Source organism: Neoarius graeffei, chromosome 1 (assembly GCF_027579695.1).
Source record: "Neoarius graeffei isolate fNeoGra1 chromosome 1, fNeoGra1.pri, whole genome shotgun sequence".
Taxonomy (NCBI): domain Eukaryota; kingdom Metazoa; phylum Chordata; class Actinopteri; order Siluriformes; family Ariidae; genus Neoarius; species Neoarius graeffei.
The window spans coordinates 85,135,623-85,159,545 of record NC_083569.1 but is presented as its reverse complement, the minus strand read 5'-3'; the positions used below and the strand labels follow the sequence as shown (position 1 = coordinate 85,159,545).

The window sequence follows — 23,923 nt, the reverse complement described above, 5'->3', positions numbered from 1 at the left end:
GTGAAATGACAATATCATAAATAATTCAAGAAAAATGTTATAGCAAATCATAACCATGTATAATTTGCATATTTTAACAGATGAAATGAAATATTTTATTTCAAAAACTTACACAAGGCAATACTATTAAAATAATATTAATATCCCTCACAGGGCCCCCTGTCAGTGCCAGGCCCTTAGAATCGTCCTAACTTTCCCCCCCTAGCGGCGCCCCTGTGTGTGAGAGAGAGAGAGTGTGTGCGTGTGGGAGAGAGAGAGAGAGAGAGAGAGTGTGCGTGTGGGAGAGAGAGAGAGAGAGAGAGTGTGCTGTGTGTGTGTGTGTGTGAGAGAGAGAGAGAGCGAGAGAGAGAGAGGTGTGTGCGTGAGACGCTGGCGGCGGTACGGTCCAGCGGCGCGGGAAGACATTGTCGGCAGGGGGTGCTGTGACGTGACCTGGAACATTTTTTTGAAGGGGGGTCTGGGGGTCCTCCCCCAGAAAATTTTGTATTTCTTAGATGCAATTTCCTGCATTTTAACCAATCAGGCGTCCGAAATCCTTTTAAGCTTGCAATTGCAATATTTCGTTAAACTGCCTACTACTTATAGGCCTAATCCGTAAAAACGATTTTTTTTTTTTTTTGAGTGATGACGGAAGAATCTGAAGCCTGTCTGTCAATGACAATTCTCAGTTAACACGATTACGAAGGACAGGTTATTTTAGAAGCAGAAGCGCACAGCTGTGGTTTAACAGTCGCAGGTTTTACATCTGCTCTAGATAAACTGAAGGAGACGCGGATTCCACCCGATTACAGCCTTACATACCCAGATCCAGTCAAGCGAGTGTGCATTTCAAATACAGTAGTTAGTCGCACGCACACACACACATGAAACAGAACAACACTCTCGCTGGAACAACACAAACACCATGGTTCTCTCAATCAACAGACCGAAATCCATGAACCCACTTATCCTACTACTATGGGTTAGTGACACTAACTTAGTGTTCTATTGCAAAAATCACTCATAAAAGTGATGCAGCGGTATTTCACACTCTCCATTAAGAAAAGTAAAAGTAAAACATGATGAGCATGGACACACCGTTTTAAACGAACATTTTTAAGACTGTAGTTACATCTGAGTCAACTTCAAAGCACGATGCTAGCAACACCTGCACTTGTTCAAGGCATACCAAATAGGCTCAAGTGAACACGACACAGCGGGCAAAATTAATAACCAAATGGCCTTACCTTGCGCTGTCTTGATCATATGACTAACTAACTAACTAACTCTTACTCTTCTCTACAGACGGTCGACTCGTACTCGCTTCCTGTTGTAATTTCGCGCGCTGAAAAGCTGAACGTCAACGTCACGACAAAAAAAATTCTGATGATCCACTAGGCTACATATTAAGTTATAAGTTTTAATTAAATCCTTTTTTAAATAACTAAAATGTAGCCCTCATCATCCTACATCTAAAACATGACATATAAAATCAGCAGAGCCAAATGAAAACAAATAAATAAACAAATATATTTTCACGTAAGTTTTGTTTTATGTTCATGTCAGTTTTGAGGGTCCACCACCGGTGGTACGGTCGGGCTCTTTTGGTCACCAGAAGCTCCGCAATTGCTGCCCTCCGAGCCCTAATGCGTCTCTGCTGGTCAATGAGCTTTATTCTCAAAAGCAAACAGGCGAATATAGCTCTTAATGACAGACATGCTGCTACTCTGAGTGTTTCCATGCTTGTCATATGTACAATGGTCGCTCTTTTGTGGCGCGAAGATTGCCTAAAACTCCGTTTTGGTCTCTTTACACACAAACGCAAAATGGAGTTTTCAAAAAATCTCCACTTTTGCCGGGGTTTTCAGAAAGAATCGTTTTCAGAGGAAAAAACTCCGTTTGTGTATAAACGAAAGGCACAAATGAAGGCAAAGGTCTGCGTTTTTGGAACTGTTTTCCTACTTCTTGAGGTAAACAGTACGGCCCCACGGAAACAGACGAATGTGAGGAGCTGTTTAATTAGCATAACTATGGAACTGCGTCACACCAAGATCACACAGAAAACACTGAGGCTACATCCACATGACAATGGCAACGAGATTTAAAAAAAAAAAATATCGTGTCCACATGGGCAACGGATCAGTAAAATATCAGGTACATATGGCAACGCTTGCTGAAAACGATGCAATACACATGCCACACCTCTACGTGCGCTGTAAGACGGTCCAATCGGAGACACCAGAACAATAGAAGAAGTACGGCGCATGCACATAAACCCCTTCTTCTACCCGGCGTCATAGACATATAAACACAGACGCCGCATTGAGCTGGTGGCCCGTTGCTGGGATACGTCAGAGTGTCCGCCATATTGGATGTGGCAAATCTTCCCTGTAAACCAATGCAAGTAAATGGACTGAACTTCATAAAGCCCCTTTCTATAATAATGTTTACCTCGATGCCTTTTATTCACCCATTAAGACACACACGTATATATTTGGGAAACAAACAGGCATCAAAACAACATATATAACTTTTAATGTGATGGTTATAAATAGTGTGCGAAATACCCGTCAATATTCCGTGGGAGGTGTGACCTAAATTTCCTCAACATGCAGCAGGCCTATACCGGAATCAAGCTATCGGAAACTTGTTTTTTTTTTTAATTCTGCTGCTACTATCGTAGGCTACTAATGATATCTACACATCAAGGCATGTTTTGGAGCTCAGCAGGGATCGTGTAGAATAATGTGCTGTGCTTACGCTGCTGAAGCCGTGCCGTGCCGTCTCCGCATCACTTTCATTAAATGCCGTGCAGATAGGCTATAAAATGTCTCCAAAAACAATTTTTGCAATATACAGTATATGGAAAAAATTCAATTAAACCATATTACAATGGGATTGCTCCATGTGATTGCTTCACAGTCTGACATGCTTCCAATCTCTTCTATTTTTGAGTGTGCCATCACCATCTGACAGCTGGTGGTGAAATTGGTTGGGTGGGCTATGAAATAAATTATAAATTTATTTATAAATTATAAATTGTTTGGAGACAGGTTTCACCGAGCGGCTATTATGCGCGAGACTTCATATTAGCCGCAAAGTCAGAAAAATCTGTTCGTAAAATTACGTTATAATGACCAAATACAATGAAAAGTATTTTTCCAGTCTCACCTGTGAAAGGTAATCCCATGTGATCTCGTTTGGACGGTAAACCTGTTGGTACAGTTAAACGCAGCACATGAATGAGGCATCTTTATTCTCCGCTTTGCCCCATCCAATATGGCGGCGAGGATGACGTATGATTCTACGCGGAAGGCGGCGTCTATGTTTATATGTCTATGCCCGGCGTGAAGCACTCACAGTCATGTGGTTGTGACGTCATCGTAAACAAATCTGTTCTACTCATCCAGACGACTTCGCAACGGCACCGTTGCCAGATCTTTCCACTCTGGAACCCGTTCTCAAAAGATTTCGTTTTGGGGCACCCAAAACGCCGGTGCCGTGTGGACGCCAGGCCGAAACGATAAACAATTTATCAGATTCACCTGAATCTGTTGCCGTGTGGACAGGGCCTCAGTCTACATCGACCTCAGAGAATTTTGAGTCACAGGGATGTAATTTGTGGTTGAATAGAAGCTATTCGCGAATGTCAGTCACATGACATTTGCTTGTGAGTTTACTTCGGGGTGAATGAAGTGGTGGTCAGACAAACCAATTTGGCTGCCATTTTGTAAAGAGCTAGTGAAGCCATCTCTGATTATTTTTGCAGTTTAGAGGCCAATATACGGTCAAGATACCTTCAGAAAGTTGCTGTTTGCAATGGGATAGATCCTAACTCGCTAGTAAAGAAGGATTTTTCCTCTGAGTTGGAAAATTATCCATCCATTGAGTTCCTCAACATCTCAAACACCCTGGTGCTGCAGACATCATTCTACACAGACAAACAGATGAAAACCTGGAAGAGCATGGAGGAGAACAACTTTTTATATGTTGTTGGGTTAAGGATCTGGGGATCAGGACACTACAGTATAAATCCTGTATCATTTATGCCCGGGTAAGGAGGAATTTTGTGGCTTTTTGTACCCATCTTTGCGATGGTTGCTAGGACGCTACAAGTTTTAGTATGGGGTGTAAACAACCACAGCCACTTGATTCTCAATCCTCCCTGCTCTCCTCTTCCAGCAAACAATAATTTTTTTTTTTATTAAAACAGAGAAAGTGCAATGAGAATAAATAAATGCTGCATATTGTCAAGATTGTGAGGACATCCTGATAAATAAAGTGAAAACATATGTATTAGTTTACAATATGGAGACCACGATCAAACAGTAACCAAAAACACACCTGAGGACTGAAGCATCTCCTCAACTTCAGAACACCAAGAAATAACAGAAAATGGTGAGAAGAGTCATTTGCTAATCCAAACAAAATAAATCAGAGGAATTTACCAACCTTTCCCAAAGTGATCACTGCAAACTGGAGCGTTCTTCGACTCTGTTCCCATCGATTGCAATGAAACATTAAAGAGCCGCCTCTCTCATCGTCTTTTGATAGAATCCTTTGCTCTTTCACCCTTTATCACTTCACGGGGAACCCAGAAGAAATTTATCAGTTGCATGGTTTGTTCGATTTGAGCAGCCCAAAACAATGCAAGTGTCGGGCATTTTAACGACTCGCAAGGTGCCCCAGTGATAGTAACGCTTTGTAAACAGTGAGCTTCGCTGACCACCACTTCATGTCTTGCATATCTAATGAGGCGGATGTGATGTCGGATGCAAGCAACCTATAGATCCGTGAAACAAAAGAGGAATCTCTCTTTTCTCTGTTACTGTTTTCCTCATTTCTTTCTCTGTAAGACCAAAACATTAGGTGTATAACTCCATACTCGCTACCATGGAGTCGAGCCCACTCATTCTAAGGCTAAGATAGCTAAGCGCTAGCTAGAATAATTTAGTTATCTGTCCAGAAAAATGATGTCATCTAATCTTGCTCTATCTTGCAGTTGCACTCACTAGGCAGAATTTCCTTTTCTTTTCCGCTGGCTTTTAGCTGGAGGGAGAGTCGAGTCCGCCATGTTTGCCCACACTGACTTGTTTTGGTTAAAAGTGGGTCAGACACACCCCACAGTGGTCACGTGGTATGTTGCTCACTTGCGTTGGCAGTCTCTGGAATCGTAAAATGCAGGACACTTTTTATCTCGGCAAAACATTTACATACAGGATACACGGCGTGTGCAGCAGCGAAACATCTCCAAACTCCAACAGCAGCAGAAATAAAACATTTTAGCCAGAATTCAACTTTGTAGTCAGAACCTTGAACAGACCACATTATCCTGATCAAATATAATCACAAAGGTAACTGGGAGGTTGTTACACTGTTTGGGCCTCTGACTTAGAGACACAGTTTAACATGGTGAAGGTTCATGAGAAGGTGCAGATCAGAGCAGAGAGCAGAAATTACAGCTCCTTCTCATGATTAATGAAATGAATGCTACCAGATTATGGGCAGCTCAGGTCATGTATCCAGATTTGGACAACAGGAAGTAAACAGGAAGCAAACAGGAAGGAGGTTTATGGAGTGAAATCAGCGTTAGCAGAACCCGATATTATACTACATCATTTTATTACGACCTGAATTCTTGAAACCAGAATTTCTGAAACCTTGAATTTCGTAACCTAAATTTTCAGTGTCAGAATTTCAGATCGTTTAATTTATGACAAATATATTCAAATATCTTAAGATTCACACTCTCAGTTTTCAATCATCACGTTTACACATTTCTTTTCAAGCATTACAAATTCAGGTTGAGTTTCTACTGACTCTGATTTCACTCCATCGAGGGTTCTGTAAGAAGAGCAGAGACACAAACACATCACTCACAATACATTAAATGACTTATTTTCTACCGGAGTCATAACTGACCTGTAACATCATGTTCCACTGTGTGAAGTGTGCTTCATCATTTAACAAATATAGAACATCAGAGGACACTTACATTTCATAACCGCAATCTGATGTGTTGTTCATTTACTTTATCATTATATTACACTGCTTCATCGATTTATACTGAATTTATACAGAATACTCAAAACTATTTTCTCTGTTTCAGCCTCAGAGCTTCAAAAGGAGAAGCAAAATGCAGGTGAGAATAAACTGTGTGTGTGTGTGTGTGTGGGGCCGGAAAGGAATTTCAGTAAATACACAAATTACTGATATGAATGATCATTTTAACAAACAACATTAGCTCTGCTGTACACTACATGGCCAAAAGTATGTGGACACCCCTCCTAATTCAGCTGTTTCAGCCGCACTCGTTACTAACAGATGAATAAACTCAAGCCCATAGCTGTACAATCTCCACAGACAAACACTGGCAGTAGAATGGGTCGGACTAAAGAGCTCAGTGACTTTAAACACGGCTCTGTCAGAGGATGCCGCTTTTACCACAAGCCAGTTTGTGAGATTTCTGCTCTGCTAGATTTGCGTCAGTCAGCTGGAAAGATATGTTCACACTCACGAGCAACAAAGCAACAGGCAGCCATTCATGTTCTCTATACATACATGACACAGAGCTGCGATTTCAGCGACAGTGACAACGCAACAAGCAACATGCGAGTTTACATTTTCTCAACTTTATGCAAATTAGGTATAACGTGGTAAATCCAAACAACTGGCTCAAACGATTCCTCAGACTAATCGTTTGGGACACGTAGTACAATATTTTTTTCTTTCCTGCCTCATTTTATTTCCGACCTGCAATTAGTTCCTATGTACTGCTTAACTAAACTAAAATGGGGGGGGGGGGACCTCTTCACAGTGGATTCAGTTTAACCTGTCCTTTAGGATTTCTCATTAAACCTGTATCGAGACAACACACACACATCACACACACACACACACACACACACACACACACACACACACACACACTGTATATGGCACTGCCCAACAGCGGTGCTCCCGATTAGTGTAAAATATGATTGTAGAGTTATTTTTTCAAAATCAAATTAAAAATAAGCACTGGGAGGAAAAATCTGTCTTATGTAAATAAAGATACAAATCTCGTTGTCTGGTGGTCAAGTGTTCATGAGATATGTTCATACGGACATTGTACGGTCAAAAGCCATCAGAAATCAGGTCGATGCATTCCCATATTCTCTTCAGTATGGAGCTCTGTTCCACTAATACAAAAATGCATGTTATACAGCATACAACAAACAATTCTCACTTTTTCCACTTTGATAAAATTTTACAATTAAAAGTATATTTTCAATACAAGTAAATCATATCTTGGAGTAAATTGTGTGCTGGAGGCGACATTTTGTTCAGGACTCCTCCTCATTGGAGCTGAATGGACGATACACACCCACCGGCGACAACAGTCGTGCTCGCTCCATGCCCACAAGAGACAAACTACAAGCGACATGAGTGACTTGTGGCATCATGGGCCATAGGGCTAGTGTTATTATTGTGAATCGTCAAGGAGCAACAACAGTTCAAGCATGAAGTGACAGTCCACACAAACTCCCAGAGCAGGGCCGCTGAGTGCTGAAGCACGTAGTGCAGAAAAACCCTCTGCTGCATCACTCACTACAGAGATCCAAACTGCCTCTGGAAGCAACATCAGCACAAGAAATGTGCATCAGGAGCTTCATGAAATAGGTTTCCATGGCCAACAGCTGTACACAGGCTTCAGATCACTATGCGCAATGCCAACTCCATATTAACACCCATGTTTTGGAATGGGACGTCCAACAAGCTCATATACAGGAGGTGTGATGGCCAGGGGTCCACATACTTTTGTCCATATAGTGTATATAATATTATCCATATGAACCCATTCATGTGTTCAACACCACATTTTTGCTCTCTATAAAATGTATAATCATGAAGTAGAAATCTCAAGTTCAGTCAAGTGAAATCTGGTTTTATTCAATACGTACAACTAACACCATGGGAAATAATAAAGGCTAAAGTCCTTTCCCGCACCATATGGCGCATAGGGCGGCGCCGATCTCCGTTTCTGTAGCCCTCGGCCTCTTGCCTGTTACATAGCTAGGGTTACAGTGGGGGGCTAGTCCTCTGGTAACTGCGAGAGTTTGGGGAAATAATAACAGTGTATTAAACAGGATCCTACAAGTGTGTCTTGTCTCTAATTTGAACTTTTGGTTTGTAGTGTAAATATTATTCACATGGTACACTACACACATTTTTGTTATTGAATCTAATTGTATTTGTTGAAAATAATTGCTGCCAGCTGAAACATATTAATGACATCAGTAAGTATCCAATCAAAGGCTCTTAAGCATTTACTAATTTAAATCCAAACTGTGACTTTTTTTTGTCCTGGTAGTGTATTTGATGATTTTCTATCATATTGTGCAGCAGTAAGGCACTGTGTGATATTAAATGTGGTAGTGATTGTGCTGAACTCGCACTAACACTGACTCAGTAGTGTTTTATCAACCCCTTCCCCTCAGTACCCAGGACTTATAGAGACACAATTTAACATGGTGAAGGTTCATGAGAAGGTGCAGATCGGGGCAGAGGGCAGAAATTACAGCTCCTTCTCATGATTAATGAAATGAATGCTACCAGATTATGGGCAGCTCAGGTCATGTATCCAGATTTGGACAACAGGAAGTAAACAGGAAGCAAACAGGAAGGAGGTTTATGGAGTGAAATCAGAGTCAGCAGAACCCGATATTATACTACATCATTTTATTACGACCTGAATTCTTGAAACCAGAATTTCTGAAACCGTGAATTTCGTAACCTAAATTTTAAGTATCAGAATTTCAGATCGTTTAATTTAGGACAAATATATTCAAATATCTTAAGATTCACACTCTCAGTTTTCAATCATCACATTTACACATTTCTTTTCAAGCATTACAAATTCAGGTTGAGTTTCTACTGACTCTGATTTCACTCCATCGATGGTTCTGTAAGAAGAGCAGAGACACAAACACATCACTCACAATACATGAAATGACTTGTTTTCTATCGGAGTCATAACTGACCTGTAACATCATGTTCCACTGTGTGAAGTGTGCTTCATCATTTAACAAATATAGAACATCAGAGGACACTTACATTTCATAACTGTAATCTGATGTGTTGTTCATTTACTTTATCACTATATTACACTGCTTCATCTATTTATACTTTAATATAGAATTTACACAGAATACTCAACTATTTTCTCTGTTTCAGACTCAGAGCTTCGAAAGGAGAAGCGAAATGCAGGTGAGAATAAGGGTCATTCCACGAAATCGGTATCTTTTCAACTTTGAAAAATTTAAATATAAAATCTCTTTTTTCTCAATTTTTAAAATACCTATGGAAAGAAAACATCTTAAAGTGACAATAAATTATATGGTGCCATCTCAGGCTATTTATTTTATTCATTTTATGACGTTATGTACTTCCTGATACAATTTATCTGTCAACCCTGTTATGGACAAAATGGTTACTATATAAAATATTTAGAATTAGAATTGTGTAATAGTTTACACGTGTATGAGCAGCACATCAGTCCCTCTTTTCACTAGGATTATTGCAGACTATGAATATAATTCTAAATATTATATTTTATCTTTCAAATGACCAAGAAAGTCTAAATTGAAAAAGTAGACCACATATAAATTAAGATATATAAGTATTTTTATGAGAGAGGTATTGAATCAAATGTATTTTCTAAAATGGTTTACAGTCTTAATTGGAATGATAATACCTGGCTGGCCCTTCTAATTGTCATTTTTACATTTTTATCAAATTAATGACAACAGGACTGACCTATGAAGTAACAGGACTGACAAGAGTAACAGGGATGATGAGACACAATCTTCAGCACATTGTACATATTTGTATCTTTTAAAAACATGACTGCATGTATAATAATAATAATAATAATAATAATAATAATAATTATTATTATTATTATTATTATTATTATGCTTTATAAGTAACAGTATCTTTGAAATAGTATTTGCATGGAATTTGAATATTTATAATAGTGAAGCACATTGAATTCTAAGAAATGTAATGTTTTGAGGGATTTGTAGTTGGAATCATGACTTCTAGACAAAGTTCTTTTAGCTGATATTTGGTTTCATTTTCTTTAACAGATAGAGGGTGAGGTTCTGTGTGTCATTGCATTTACACATCATTAACAAGAGTTTTAGAAAAATATTACTTTAATTGAAACTGATCTTCAGTAAAACCAGACCATAAAGACCGATCACACATCACAAATCTCTGAAGTATCAAAATTCACATTGAGTTGGGTAAAAACTCCATCAAATCAAAATTCACATTGAGTCGGGTAAAAACTCCACCAAATTGGTTAACATGGTGAACATGCAACATCACCAGACCGTTAACACTTATCACAAGTTACATGCCTCATTGAAGATGTGTGAAACACTGAGAACAGCAATAGCAATCAGCACATATGAAAGTGTATCATCTTCACATCAAAACTGAAAACATATACTTTAAGGGTAGAATGAAAGTAAATGCATAAAAATCTGAGAATGTATGGCAACTGTATTGTGTAGCAGTTTAGAGACTAACAGCTGTACAAACATAGTATTAGAAATGAAAACTTTCCTGCCATTGAGGGAGGTAGCACCATAGGAAAATGAGATTTAAAACTCAGAATGTAACCATACTATAATGTTAATAAGAAATGGAGCTCAGAGAAATGCAATGAATTATTCATAGATAACAATTTCTATGGTGCAGCAATATAGAATGAAATGCTGTCGGAGCCATCGTGGATTTTACAACGACATCGAACGTGATTCAACCAATCACAATCAAGGACCGGAACTATCAGTTTTAGAAATACACATATATAATGTACTTGTTCTGTGTCTGTTCTTGAATGCATTCTTCCATGCAGAATTGCACTGCTTCTAACACACTTTATCTGTGTATATGTATACCTGCATGTACACCTGGCTTATAGTGACTTATTTTTTTATTGTTCTGACCTTGAAGGACCAGCTTCTTCTTGATTTGCCTGTTCTGGGCTCACTGGAGGAGTTGCTACACTACTGAGTGCAACTGAAACTGCCTTTTTTGCTGCTGTGCTCTTTGCCTGGGCTTGTCTCCATTTTCTCCACTATAACCTCTGCTTTCTCTGACTGCACTCATGTATGGATTTCTTCTTTCCCTGTTCTCTGTCTCTCTTCCATTTCTTCCTCTCCCACTCAAGGTACTTGGCCCTTCTCTCAGGATCTTGGTCTCGGCGAGCGCGATAGCGCCTTTGCTTTTCTGCTGCACTTAATGGCATACTAGTAGCATCTGTAAAAGTGTATCAAAGCATAAATATAAACAAATAATCAAAATAACAATATTACATTATCTTTAGCTAGCAAATAAGACAGCAACCTCAGTAAGTCATTAAATATTAGGCACTACTAGCAAATGTTACCAAGACTGTAATAAACGCTCATAAGCAGCCACACTGCATAATATGGGTATCATCTCAATGATACTTGAATGAAATTTTTAAAAATACACAATGAAACTTTTTAAAAATGATAGCAATTTAACTAAATAAACTTTTAAAAAACTGTGTGACTAGAGTGAAGCCTAATCAATGTCACTCCTGTTACTTAGGCCCAATCCCAATTCTAATTTCTACCCCTACCCCTCCGCCTTCCCCTCCGCCTTCCCCTTGGCCCTTCCCCTTGAAACTGAGCTACAAGGGATAGGGCTTGAAATTCAACCCTTACGTATTGGGATAGCCCTTCAACGATCGCATACGTCATCGCGTACCTCCGTCAGCGTTTACGTTAGCAAAACGCGACCAAATGCGTCATTGGCTGCGACCAGCCGCTACAGTCAGAGCCAGAAATCTCTGCTGGCAGGGTGTGATTTGTTAACTAACACCACTGAATGGGATATCTTTGGCGCTTCGTGCACCACATCCGACAGAATGAGGTGTCAGAACACTCATGTAAACAATAAAGGCGAGAATAACAGAACAAAACGTACGCAGTAAAGCAACCGAAAACAATACTCACTCCCAAAGCTTTTTAGCAGCAGCTTGGATTTCAGAAATCGCTGCTCATTCTCAGCTCGAAAGCGAATCAAGCGGCGTGTTTCCTCTGGATAACAACTTAAAACACGTAAATAATGGAGAAAATACATTTATGACAATCTTTCGCCGCGGGAACCGCCATCTTTCTGAAATCCGCATGAAATCTCGCTGAAATCCGCATGGCATTGTGGGAAATCACTCAAACCCCTTCGTTCGGAGTCAGCTCCAGGAAAATCTCCGTTTGGAGGGGTACAGAAGCCCTCCGCCTTCCCCTACCCCTCCGCGTTAACTGGGATTGGGACACCCCTACCCCTTCACGTGAACGCGCAAAATGGAGGGGAAGGGCTAAGGGGTACGTCCAAGGGGTGAAATGGGATTCGGCCTTAGATGTCAAACCTGTTACTCTGGGGAGAGTAACAGGACTGACAGTAACAGGATTGATGATTTTAAGCTAATTTGCCCCTAGCTAGCTAATGTTCAAGGTCACAAGAGCAGATGTCATACAGTTTGAAAGGAGATTACTTGTAGATATGGTAAACATCAAGATATGAAAATTATAATTTTAATTAATATGTAAAAAATTGGTAACAGTAATGATGCTGTATGATGTCCTCACCCCCAACAATCTCATAAAACAGTAAAATTTTACATTATAGAAGAGAGAAACTTATTTGTGTTTCAAAGATTGTTAATCCTCTTCTTGTAAATGATGTAACTTCTTGTGAATGATGTCACTGCTGGAATGTGCCATTATTTTACAGGGGTGTTTTTGTGTCAGTAACAGTGTTGACTTGAAATCAGGGGACACTGATAAAATAGGGTGACCAGACGTCCCGGTTTTACCGGGACAGTCCCGATTTGGGGTTGTGTGTCCCGAGTCCCGACAAAAGTCTGTCGGGACACGGATATGTCCCGGTTTTCGCCACTCGCGACATTTGCGACTGAACAGCGTGGGAATCATTAGCGGAGAAATGTCTGCATTTACTATTTTGATGAATTGACAGGAATTGCAAACTTTCCTTGTTACTGCCCCCTGGCCCTGTGGCATGGGTGTTTATTTAGCCACATTATTCCAGACAACAGATCGTGTTGCCATGCAACAATAAAATAAACATTAACTGGCACGAATGTTCTTTGTCTAGCAGCTAGCAGCAGTAATGCAGCAGTAATTATGCTGAAAAGAAAATGTACCTTTTCCAAAGATTAACAGGGCACCTACCCCTTCCTCCGAGAGGTGCAGAACAATGCGCACGAAGCCTACTGCACACACTGTAAGTGTTCCTTCTCCGTTGCCCACGGTGGTAACGCCGATATACAGGATCACATTAAAACACTTCTTGTAAATATACGTAGGCTAATGCATTTTGTTTAGGGTGGGTGGATTGACAGTCGCCTTAGCTTTGTTCCTGTGCTTTGTTCTTGTACTGAGTTGGGTAGCCTATGTTGCAAATGCTGTGCGCTCCTGTGGGGGCTTTCCTCGGGCTGTCGTCCCTCTCTTCCTTTATTGCTGTTTTGTTTGAGTGTATATTCTCAAATCACTTGTCTCTTTTTTGTTTCTGTTTAACATACCATTCAGACAGTTTGGCCATATTGCTGTGTTGAACAGCTTGTTGCACCTTCCATTAAAGTGTTCACTTTTGTACAGTGTTCACTTCTTGCTTTATTCATTCAGTTGTGGGGAATGGTTAGTAAGGTTGATTCTGACCTAGGCTATGTTGAGGTCACATATCTACTTTTTAAGTTCATGCTATAGTGCATGCAATTTTAGAGATATAGCCTACATGTGCATATGCATTCTTCTTGGTGTTCTCACAAACAGGTGAAATAAATCAGTTTAAATTTGGCCTATGGACATAGCCTGGCCTATTCTCAGCCATTCCAAAATCTGTTGTCTGACCATAATTTAACTGATCTGTATACCACTATGCTACTAGATAACAAAATGCCTGTTTGTTTTATTTCATGTGAAATGTTGATAAATGAGCTTCAGCAAAATGATAAGAGCACCTCTCTGAGTGTCACGTTTACGTAAAAAAAAAAAAGGTGTGCGTGCACGAGCATGGTCGCGCACAAAAGTGTCCCGGTTTCAGACTAGGGAAATCTGGTCACCCTACTTTAGCCACATGTGAATTGTTTGAGTACAAATTTAAAACTGTGGAGTTCAGGGGCAAATCAAACATCTGCCTTTATCCCAAACATTATGGAGGGAACTGTATATATTTAGTAAGAGGAACAGAGATTTATATTTCTCTCCTTTCTTTACATTCAGTGTTTTTAGAGAAAATCTACTGATGGCAATAAACTTTTTTTTGTACATTGTTTTGTACTTTTGGTCTGTAGTGTAAATATTATTCACGTTATTTTTGTTGAATCTAATTGTATTTGGATAAATTAATACAAAATAATATTGTTTTGTATTTCAGAGTTTATAAAGAAATCGTTGTGTGCAGGTAAGAACAATTTGAACTTTTTATCTTCAGGACAGTTAAATCACAGACTCTACTGTGTGTGTGTGTGTGTGTGTGTGTGTGTGAGAGAGAGAGAGAGAGAGAGAGAGAGAGAGAGAGAGAGAGAGATCCTTAAGAAAATAACACGGACATGATTTTGTTTTGAAACAAAAGTGCTGAGGGGAAAAAGACATTAATTTTGAATTCCAAAATTTTTAAACTTTTGTCTGGAAAACTTCAGTGTAACCTTTGTTTAAATCCACAGTTCATTAATCATGGAGTAACAATAGTTGTTATTGGGTTGCTGTGGTTTCCATCACCTACACTGGGAGTTTACTGGGAGTCTGTTAGAAGAAAGAGAAAGTAAAGTCTGATCCTACAGGATTAAACTCACCATTATACTGAACTACAGCTTCACACTTTAGCTCTATAATAGATTTATATGAACACAGTCTCATGATGATAGTCTTCTGTAAATAAGAAAACAATAAGAGATTTGTGTAAAATCTCTGGAGAGATTGCAGCTCTCGGCTGGCCCGGGAATGGCTCGGTATTCCCCCGGAAGAGCTGGTGGAGGTGGCCGGGGAGAGGGAAGTCTGGGCTGCTCTGCTTCTGCCGCTACCCCCATGACCCGGATCCAGATAAGTGGTCTAAGATGGGTGGATGTTTGTGATTTTTTTTTAAACTTGCAGTCAGACAGAAAAACACACAGAATGATATAAAGCGCGAGTCTGTGGGTGAACTGTAACGAGCCCAGTGCTGTAGTCAGGGAGACGCTCTGCTGTAGAGTCATGCAGCCAATCAGCGGCAACTGAATCATGTGGGCTACAGTGTGACACGCCCCTCGAGTTTTGAGCTCCAATGGGTGAATATATTCTAACCCATTTTGGTGACATTTCCGTATTACGTCACCAGTGGGCGTGTTCCAGACTCAGTCTCAGGTGAACTGAACATGAATGAAGTGGATTATTCAGTCCATCATTATTTTTCCTTTCAAAGATGTTTGGAGGAGAAACTGAAAGTTGATGGACTGAGCACACATTTTCTAAACAAAGTATAAATTACACAAAAGGACAGATGACAAAACCGTAAGTTTGTTTGTTTTTAACAAAAGGATGAAAACTTTTCTGTGTACCGTGTTTGTTATTCAGATGAAACACAGTTCAGATTCAAAAGACAAAAAAGCTTTTATATAAACTTTTTAATTATATATTAGTGATGTATGTTATTTACTGTGGCCCCCAAATAATTTACCACCAGCCACCATCAAGACTCTTATTCAAGTACATTTATGATTTAAAAATGTATTTATACTCCATTACATCAGACTACACACTTCTCACTACTTTTATTTAATTTATTAAATTGCTTTGCAGGCATCAGATTTTTCCGGTTTTTAGACATCTATACGGGTCATTCATGAGATCAGTGTAAATTTGATGAAAAAAGCTGGGGGGTGTTGGTTCAGGTCTGCGATTCGGTCCTCAGTATTACTGTTCAGTCCTGTACGCTTTGAGACTGGCTGTGATTTTTAGCGGTTCCCGGCTCACAGAGTGTTTAAAGTGTTAACTTTTGGTCAGTTGGGATATCTTTGACGAATCCTGGTTCGCGATGTATATTCTGTCAACTACGCGGCCTGCACAAAAATGGAGACGTCATCGGTGCTCGTGATACTGGGGCGCGATTAAAGAGTTGGATTCTTCCATAAAAAATACATTTACGGGGTTGTGGTTAGAATAGGGTGACCAGACGTCCCGGTTTTACCGGGACAGTCCCGATTTGGGGTTGTGTGTCCCGAGTCCCGACAAAAGTCTGTCGGGACATGGATATGTCCCGGTTTTCGCCACTCGCGACATTTGCAACTGAGCAGCGTGGGAATCATTAGCGGAGAAATGTCTGCATTTACTATTTTGATGAATTGACCAGTGTGGCAGCGGGGGCGTGGTCAAGCGTTGGTCTGTGACCAGAGGGCGGAGTCAGGGAAGGTAAGTGGCAGAATCACTACACCTGATGTGAATTAATGTGTTTGTGTGTCTTCCCCAGTGACCGCGCCCTATATTGAGGTATTTCACCTGACGTCACAGGGTCACGTGACGCCCCGGTGTCCGCCATTTTGAACGTCAAGCTAGCTAATGTCAACAACAGTAGCTGGTATGTTACTGTAGCAATGTTTACATTCAGTCATTTGGATGACTGTTAAAACCTTTCAGTCTCAAGTTTTTCCTTTACTGGATTTACTAGTTTACTGAGCTAGCGCGCCGGCCACCGGCAGGCTAGCGCGCGCTAGCTCCCAGCTTGCCCGAGCGCGCTAGCTCAGTAAACTAGTAAATCCAGTAAAGGAAAAACTTGAGACTGAAAGGTTTTAACAGTCATCCAAATGACTGAACGTAAACATTGCTACAGTAACATACCAGCTATGATGTTGTTGACATTAGCTAGTGCTAACAGCTAGTTGCTAATACACCGCTACAACTACACCGACCCTAATAATACAGTTCTTGGTCATTGCCTGGTAACAGCAAATTTATAACGGGCCATGTCTCAACAGACTAAGAAGTTATTTCAATGACATTTAATAACATTTTGTTTATCCTGAGGACTGAAAGTAAATGAAAATGTGAACAAACCTTAGCTGTAATAAGATGGCGACCACCGGCTCCAGGGACGACCCGCTGATGTAGGCATGTTACCCAGCCTGACACAAAATATTTGTAGGTATCCAAACTCTTATACGCTTTCAGATCAATACCTGTGTATGGCGATGGGTTTTTAACGACATAGGTATACAGATCATGTGGGCCGAAGTCAGGTAAAGATGAGGGCTTTGTGTACTTCCGTACGTCAGTGAACAATCCTGGGGGAAGCAGGTAAACGTCGTTCTCTAAGCCTGCTAACCTCAATTTTTGCAAATACCTCTCCCTCTGCTCGCCCTGTAAATGCCCTACGTCGCTGGATAGTGAAGGTGTTTTCTGCATCTCGCTCCTTTTTCTTTTATGTTTTTCGTTTGTCGCCTTCCTCGCATTCAAACTGATTCGAGCCGTGCTGTCCAAAATGGCAGCATCACATGACTTGGTCACATGGGTGAAATACCTCAATAAGGAGAGAGAGAGAGAGAGCTCTCACCCCAACCAGACGACTGGAGTGTGTGAGTTGGCTGGGAGAGTTAAAAGTTTGCTGAAAAGTGAAAAAAAAAAAAGAGTTTTGTGAACTCAGTTCTGACCTGCCGTCCTTCTGTGCTCCACCCACCCATACAGACTGTCACAGTGGTGCTGAAACCCGGGACCGAGCACAGAAGGATGGCAGGTCAGAACTGAGTTCACAAAACTTTTTATTTTCACTTTTCAGCAAACTTTTAACTCTCCCAGCCAACGCACACACTCCAGTCGTCTGGTTGGGGAGAGAGCTCTCTCTCTCTCCTTATATAGGGTGCGGTCACTGGGGAAGACACACAAACACATTAATTCACATCAGGTGTAGTGATTCTGCCACTTACCTTCCCTGACTCCGCTCTCCGGTCACAGACCGATGCTTGACCACGCCCTCGCTGCCACAACAGGAATCGCAAACTTTCCTGGTTACTGCCCCCTGGCCCTGTGGCATGGGTGTTTATTTAGCCACATTATTCCAGACAACAGAACGTGTTGCCATGCAACAATAAAATAAACATTAACTGGCGTGAATGTTCTTTGTCTAGCAGCTAGCAGCAGTAGTGCCGCAGCAATTATGCCGAAAAGAAAATGTACCTTTTCCAAAGATTTACAGGGCACCTACCCCTTCCTCCGAGAGGTGCAGAACAATGCACACGAAGCCTACTGCACACCTAGGGCTAATTTTGGGTAGGGACGCTAGGGACGTGTCCCTACCAATATTCAGCCGCTACTGTGTAATCACGATCAATAAACCGATGTCCTAACCTGAACAATGATTATATGGCACACAAAGGGTTAAATGTATGACACTGCTAATAATCCCCCCTCTAACGTAGATATACATTCTCTGATTAGCTACCTGTTTCTCGCTAACTTACATGGTTGGCTATCCCAGCTGTCACTCCATCTGCTGTAAAAGCAGCACACTTCCCACAGCAGCCGTGACTACCCGCCCATCAACCCCCTGTATCTCACACGTACACACCTGACCTACCGCACGCACCCCCCACTCTCCGTTAGCCTACAAATTGAGCTGGACTTCGATGTCCATGCATGCTTGCCCTACGACTCGCATGCTGACTTGAGTATCATGGATGACGGCCCCCCTCCCAAGAAATGAGACATTCGTTCATTCTTCTTCAAAGTCAAGAATGCAAGTGCAGGGTTTCCGTCGAGCTTTAAAAACTCAACAAAATCCTTTTGACGTATGGAAACCCTTCATAAAAGTATTGCTGCGGCTCCTTAGGCAGGTTTAGCAACGTGACAGGACGCATCAGAGCTAGGCTACTGCATAGCTGCAGAGAAAAGGAATGCTGGAGCAATGTAACTTGGTGTTAGATAATATCCTCGATGAATGAATGTTAAACTTATAGACCTAATGGTTTTACAGAATGTAAGTAGTCAGATGTAGGCTACTGCATGGCCATGCAGATGTGCGACTTGCATTTCAGAATCAACAGCGTGACAGCCGCTGTTGATTAGGGATCCAAAGACCAACTCCCTAACCATTAGGCCACGGCTGCCCTTGTTAACATATAAGATCTGCATGACATGAAATTATGATTGCTAATAGAAAAAAAAACACCTTTCGGAAGCTCTGCCTTGGATCACTTTTGTGTCCCCACCAATGTCAAAATCAAAGTTACTCCCTTGCTGCACACACTAAGTGATTTGTTCTTGTACTGAGTTGGGTAGCCTATGTTGCAAATGCTGTGCGCTCCTGTGGGGGCTTTCCTCGGGCTGTCGCCCCTCTCCTCCTTTATTGCTGTTTTGTTTGAGTGTATATTCTCAAATCACTTGTCTCTTTTTTGTTTCTGTTTAACATACCATTCAGACAGTTTGGCCATATTGCTGTGTTGAACAGCTTGTTGCACCTTCCATTAAAGTGTTCACTTTTGTACACATCATCTTGCTTTATTCATTCAGTTGTGGGGAATGGTTAGTAAGGTTGATTCTGACCGAGGCTATGTTGAGGTCACATATCTACTTTTTAAGTTCATGCTATAGTGCATGCAATTTTAGAGATATAGCCTACATGTGCATATGCATTCTTCTTGGTGTTCTCACAAACAGGTGAAATAAATCAGTTTAAATTTGGCCTATGGACATAGCCTGGCCTATTCTCAGCCATTCCAAAATCTGTTGTCTGACCATAATTTAACTGATCTGTATACCACTATGCTACTAGATAACAAAATGCCTGTTTGTTTTATTTCATGTGAGATGTTCATAAATGTGAGCTTCAACAAAATGATAAGAGCACCTCTCTGAGTGTCACGTTTACGTAAAAAAAAGGTGTGCTTGCACGAGCATGGTCACGCGCAAAAGTGTCCCAGTTTCAGACTAGGGAAATCTGGTCACCCTAGGTTAGAAGAAGAAATAAAGTGGCAGCTACAGTTATCAACAGTCCATAATTATTGACACCTTTTCAGATTTACCAATAAAAAACAATTTTACAAAGGTGAGTTTCAGTTCCAACAGTTATTATTGGTTAATTAATCAACCGGAAGACCCGCCTCACCCTTTGAGCTTGTCATCTGATGATGAGCTCGTTACCTGAGATGGAATTTTTTAGCACGATCAGCAATTTGAGGAAACCCCGGATGTTATCATCGCAGGTAAGCATGGTGGAAAGATCATGGACATGTTTTTACTGATCAAATTCACTGATATTTCATGATCTCCTTGTCAAAACCTACTTGGTTTCTTACTCTTTCATTTGACAGCCACCATTTTGTATCTAAACCCATGTTTGAGAAGTCACATGAAGTGTCGATAATAGTGATCACTTTCACCGGTGTCCACCATTATCGACACCCTGTGGAATTAAGGGACATTTACAACTGTTATGGATCGATCTTTGTGTAACATTTGTTGAAGTACATGAAGTACTTTTTTAAAAATATAAGTGCTATGATTTATAATAATTATTTTCTGATTCATAACAGAGTGGAATGTTTATAGAGTATTTGGAATCCAATTGCAATAAATAGAATTAGAACAGAATTAAAGTCCTAACATATAGAAAATTACATGCTTGAAATCGTCAGATTTAATTTCATTCAGAATTTTTTTTTTTTGCAGTTTGTTGTAAATATCGACCACATATTACAATATCAGTAGACATTTTATATTTTTAGATCTAAATTTAAAATCTCAATGAAAAAAAAAATCAGTTGCTTGAAAATACTGAAGGTTCACCAACCTGAGCATTGTTTGAATTATTGGTAAACTACAAAACTAGAAATTAATACAAACAACAATGAATGATTAACAAAATGTGATCTACGAAAAATACTTAGAAAGTGGAGCAAAAAGATTTTCTGACAGGTTAAACATTATCAGTTCATTTGTTTACAAACATTAGTACGGTGGCCGGGAAGTGCAAAACAGAATTACTCAGTGTGAAACACTTTTACATTTTATAAAACAAAATTACATTGCCAAAACATTTACCAAGGACAAAACAATTTTACATCTTTAGAAAACAAACCGATAAGATGCAAAACACTTTTACAAGCGCTGAGACAAATCTACAAGTGGCAGAACACTTTTACGAGTCCCAAAACAAATTTACAAACAAAAATCTTGACAGAAGGGGAATGTACCAAATGCCGCAAGCGACCCGGAAGTACGGTGGCCGGGAAGCGATGGAGTGAGCGGTCAATTCGTGTCGTCTTCTATGGAGTTTATGTTGAAAGAACTTCAGCTATGACTGAATGATGTTTTGCCCCTTTTGTGGAAAACACATGAACCACTTAACACTGCTTTGCTTTTCGTGTGCACGGTCTCTAGAGTTTATAAAAGGACACGGACCAGACAGAAGGACCAGATATGCCTTGCCATTATGTACAATATTTGAATGAGGGCCACTCGTATGATGTAATCATGGATATGATGTCAAGTTCACACAGTGTAAACATCAGCTTGAGGACTTTTAAAAGTAGTCAATGAAGCCGGGTTGTACCGCAGAAAGGATTATTCCTCTGCAAACGCTATAATTAACGCCATCAGATTGGAACTTTGTGGACCTGGACAACTGTTTGGCTGCTGCACGATGTGGCAGGTACTCGAACAAAAGTACAATCTTCGAATGAGGAGAGATGATGTGATGAATTTGCTCTGGGACCTTAATCCTTGAGGGTGTGAGAGGAGAGCACACAGAAGGTTCTTATAAGAAGAACCTACCACTCAGTGGAACCGAACTACATGTGGCACGCTGATGGTTATGTTGTTGGGTTTTCTTCCTGCATTTTTTTTAAATGTATGCCAAGAGATGACCATGTTGTAATTTGGTGCTCTATAAGTAAAATTTTCTAGCCTGAGAATCATGTACATTTGAAAATGCACTTTTGTTGTTTTAAAATGGATTGAGAATCTCATGACCAGTCTATCACAGAAATAATTAAAAGGCGATATCTGAATTTTTGTTTATTAACGTAACATTTGGTGAAGAGGTATCCGAATCAGTTGGAAACATCACAGGGAAAAGTGAAAATGCATCTTGACAAACTATGAAACCAGACCGTGGTGAGCCCCGTCATCTGATTTGGAGTGTAACATTGCTGTCTATGCCTGAACGCTAAGTGTCTGAATCTGTCACCCACAGCTGGACAGTGGTGTACATTGTACAGTGAAAAACTGGAATGTTACAGGTAATAGCTGTTAGTTTACATTGCTGTGTGTTTTGTAAATTTTTTCACACTGAATGCAGCCAGCTCCTCGTCCTCTTCCTCAACATCTGGTGCGTACAGGTCTGTGTATTTACTGTTGGGAAATTACCATTTTCATGTTAAAACATCTTACAAACACTAATTTCTTTCCCATGGAATCCATGAAATAAATTGAGTTCTTATTTTTTTTTTTTTTTACTTCCCTGTAGCAAGAAGTCTTGTCTGGATTTGTTTTAGGTTGATCCAGATCCTCAGTATCATATCTTACTATCTGAAAAACAATTTAAAATGTATGAAACAACACTGAAAGCAAGAAACATCAGGCTGCCACAGTCTGCCTTAATACCTGCTCAACTGTCTTAGGTCTTTTTTTTTTGTCGTATCTTCCGTTTTATGATGCACTAAATGTTTTCTATGGGTGAAAGATCTGGACTGCAGGCTGGCCAGTTCAGTACCTGGACCCTTCTTCTACGCAGCCATGATGCTGTAATTGATGCAGTATGTGGTTTGGCATTGTCATGTTGGAAAATGCAAGGTCTTCCCTGAAAGAGACGTCGTCTGAATGGGAGCATATGTTGCTCTAGAACCTGGATATACCTTTCAGCATTGATGGTGTCTTTCCAGATGTGTAAGCTGCCCGTGCCACACGCATTAATGCAACCCCATACCATCAGAGATGCAGGCTTCTGAACTGAGCGCTGATAACAACTCGGGCCGTCCTTCTCCTCTTTAGTCCGAATGACACGGCGTCCCTGATTTCCATAAAGAACTTCAAATTTTGATTCGTCTGACCACAGAACAGTTTTCCACTTTGCCACAGTCCATTTTAAATGAGCCTTGGCCCAGAGAAGACGTCTGCGCTTCTGGATCATGTTTTGATACGGCTGCTTCTTTGAACTATAGAGTTTTAGCTGGCAACGGCGGATGGCACGGTGAATTGTGTTCACAGATAATGTTCTCTGGAAATATTCCTGAGCCCATTTTGTGATTTCCAATACAGAAGAGTGCCTGTATGTGATGCAGTGCTGTCTAAGGGCCCGAAGATCACGAGCACCCAGTATGGTTTTCCGGCCTTGACCCTTACGCACAGAGATTCTTCCAGATTCTCTGAATCTTTTGATGATATGCACTGTAGATGATGATGATGATGATATGTTCAAACTCTTTGCAATTTTACACTGTCAAACTCCTTTCTGATATTGCTCCACTATTTGTCGGTGCAGAATTAGGGGGATTGGTGATCCTCTTCCCATCTTTACTTCTGAGAGCCGCTGCCACTCCAAGATGCTCTTTTTATACCCAGTCATGTTAATGACCTATTGCCAATTGACCTAATGAGTTGCAATTTGGTCCTCCAGCTGTTCCTTTTTTGTACCTTTTACTTTTCCAGGCTCTTATTGCCCCTGTCCCAACTTTTTTGAGATGTGTTGCTGTCATGAAATTTCAAATGAGCAAATATTTGGCATGAAATTTCAAAATGTCTCACTTTCGACATTTGATATGTTGTCTATGTTCTATTGTGAATACAATATCAGTTTTTGAGATTTGTAAATTATTGCATTCCGTTTTTATTTACAATTTGTACTTTGTCCCAACTTTTTTGGAATCGGGGTTGTAATA

General features: G+C 40.4%; 1 protein-coding gene across 1 annotated transcript in view; it reads left to right on the top strand.

Annotated features, from left to right (window-relative positions):
* LOC132900841 (butyrophilin subfamily 1 member A1-like) overlaps positions 1-23,923 on the top strand; it is a 99,538-nt gene that overhangs the window by 45,986 nt on the left and 29,629 nt on the right. Inside the window, exons 7-8 of the mRNA XM_060943203.1 lie at positions 6,095-6,142; positions 9,196-9,228. Of these exons, the coding sequence (XP_060799186.1) occupies positions 6,095-6,142; positions 9,196-9,228 (81 nt within the window). The remainder of the gene's footprint in view (positions 1-6,094; positions 6,143-9,195; positions 9,229-23,923) is intronic.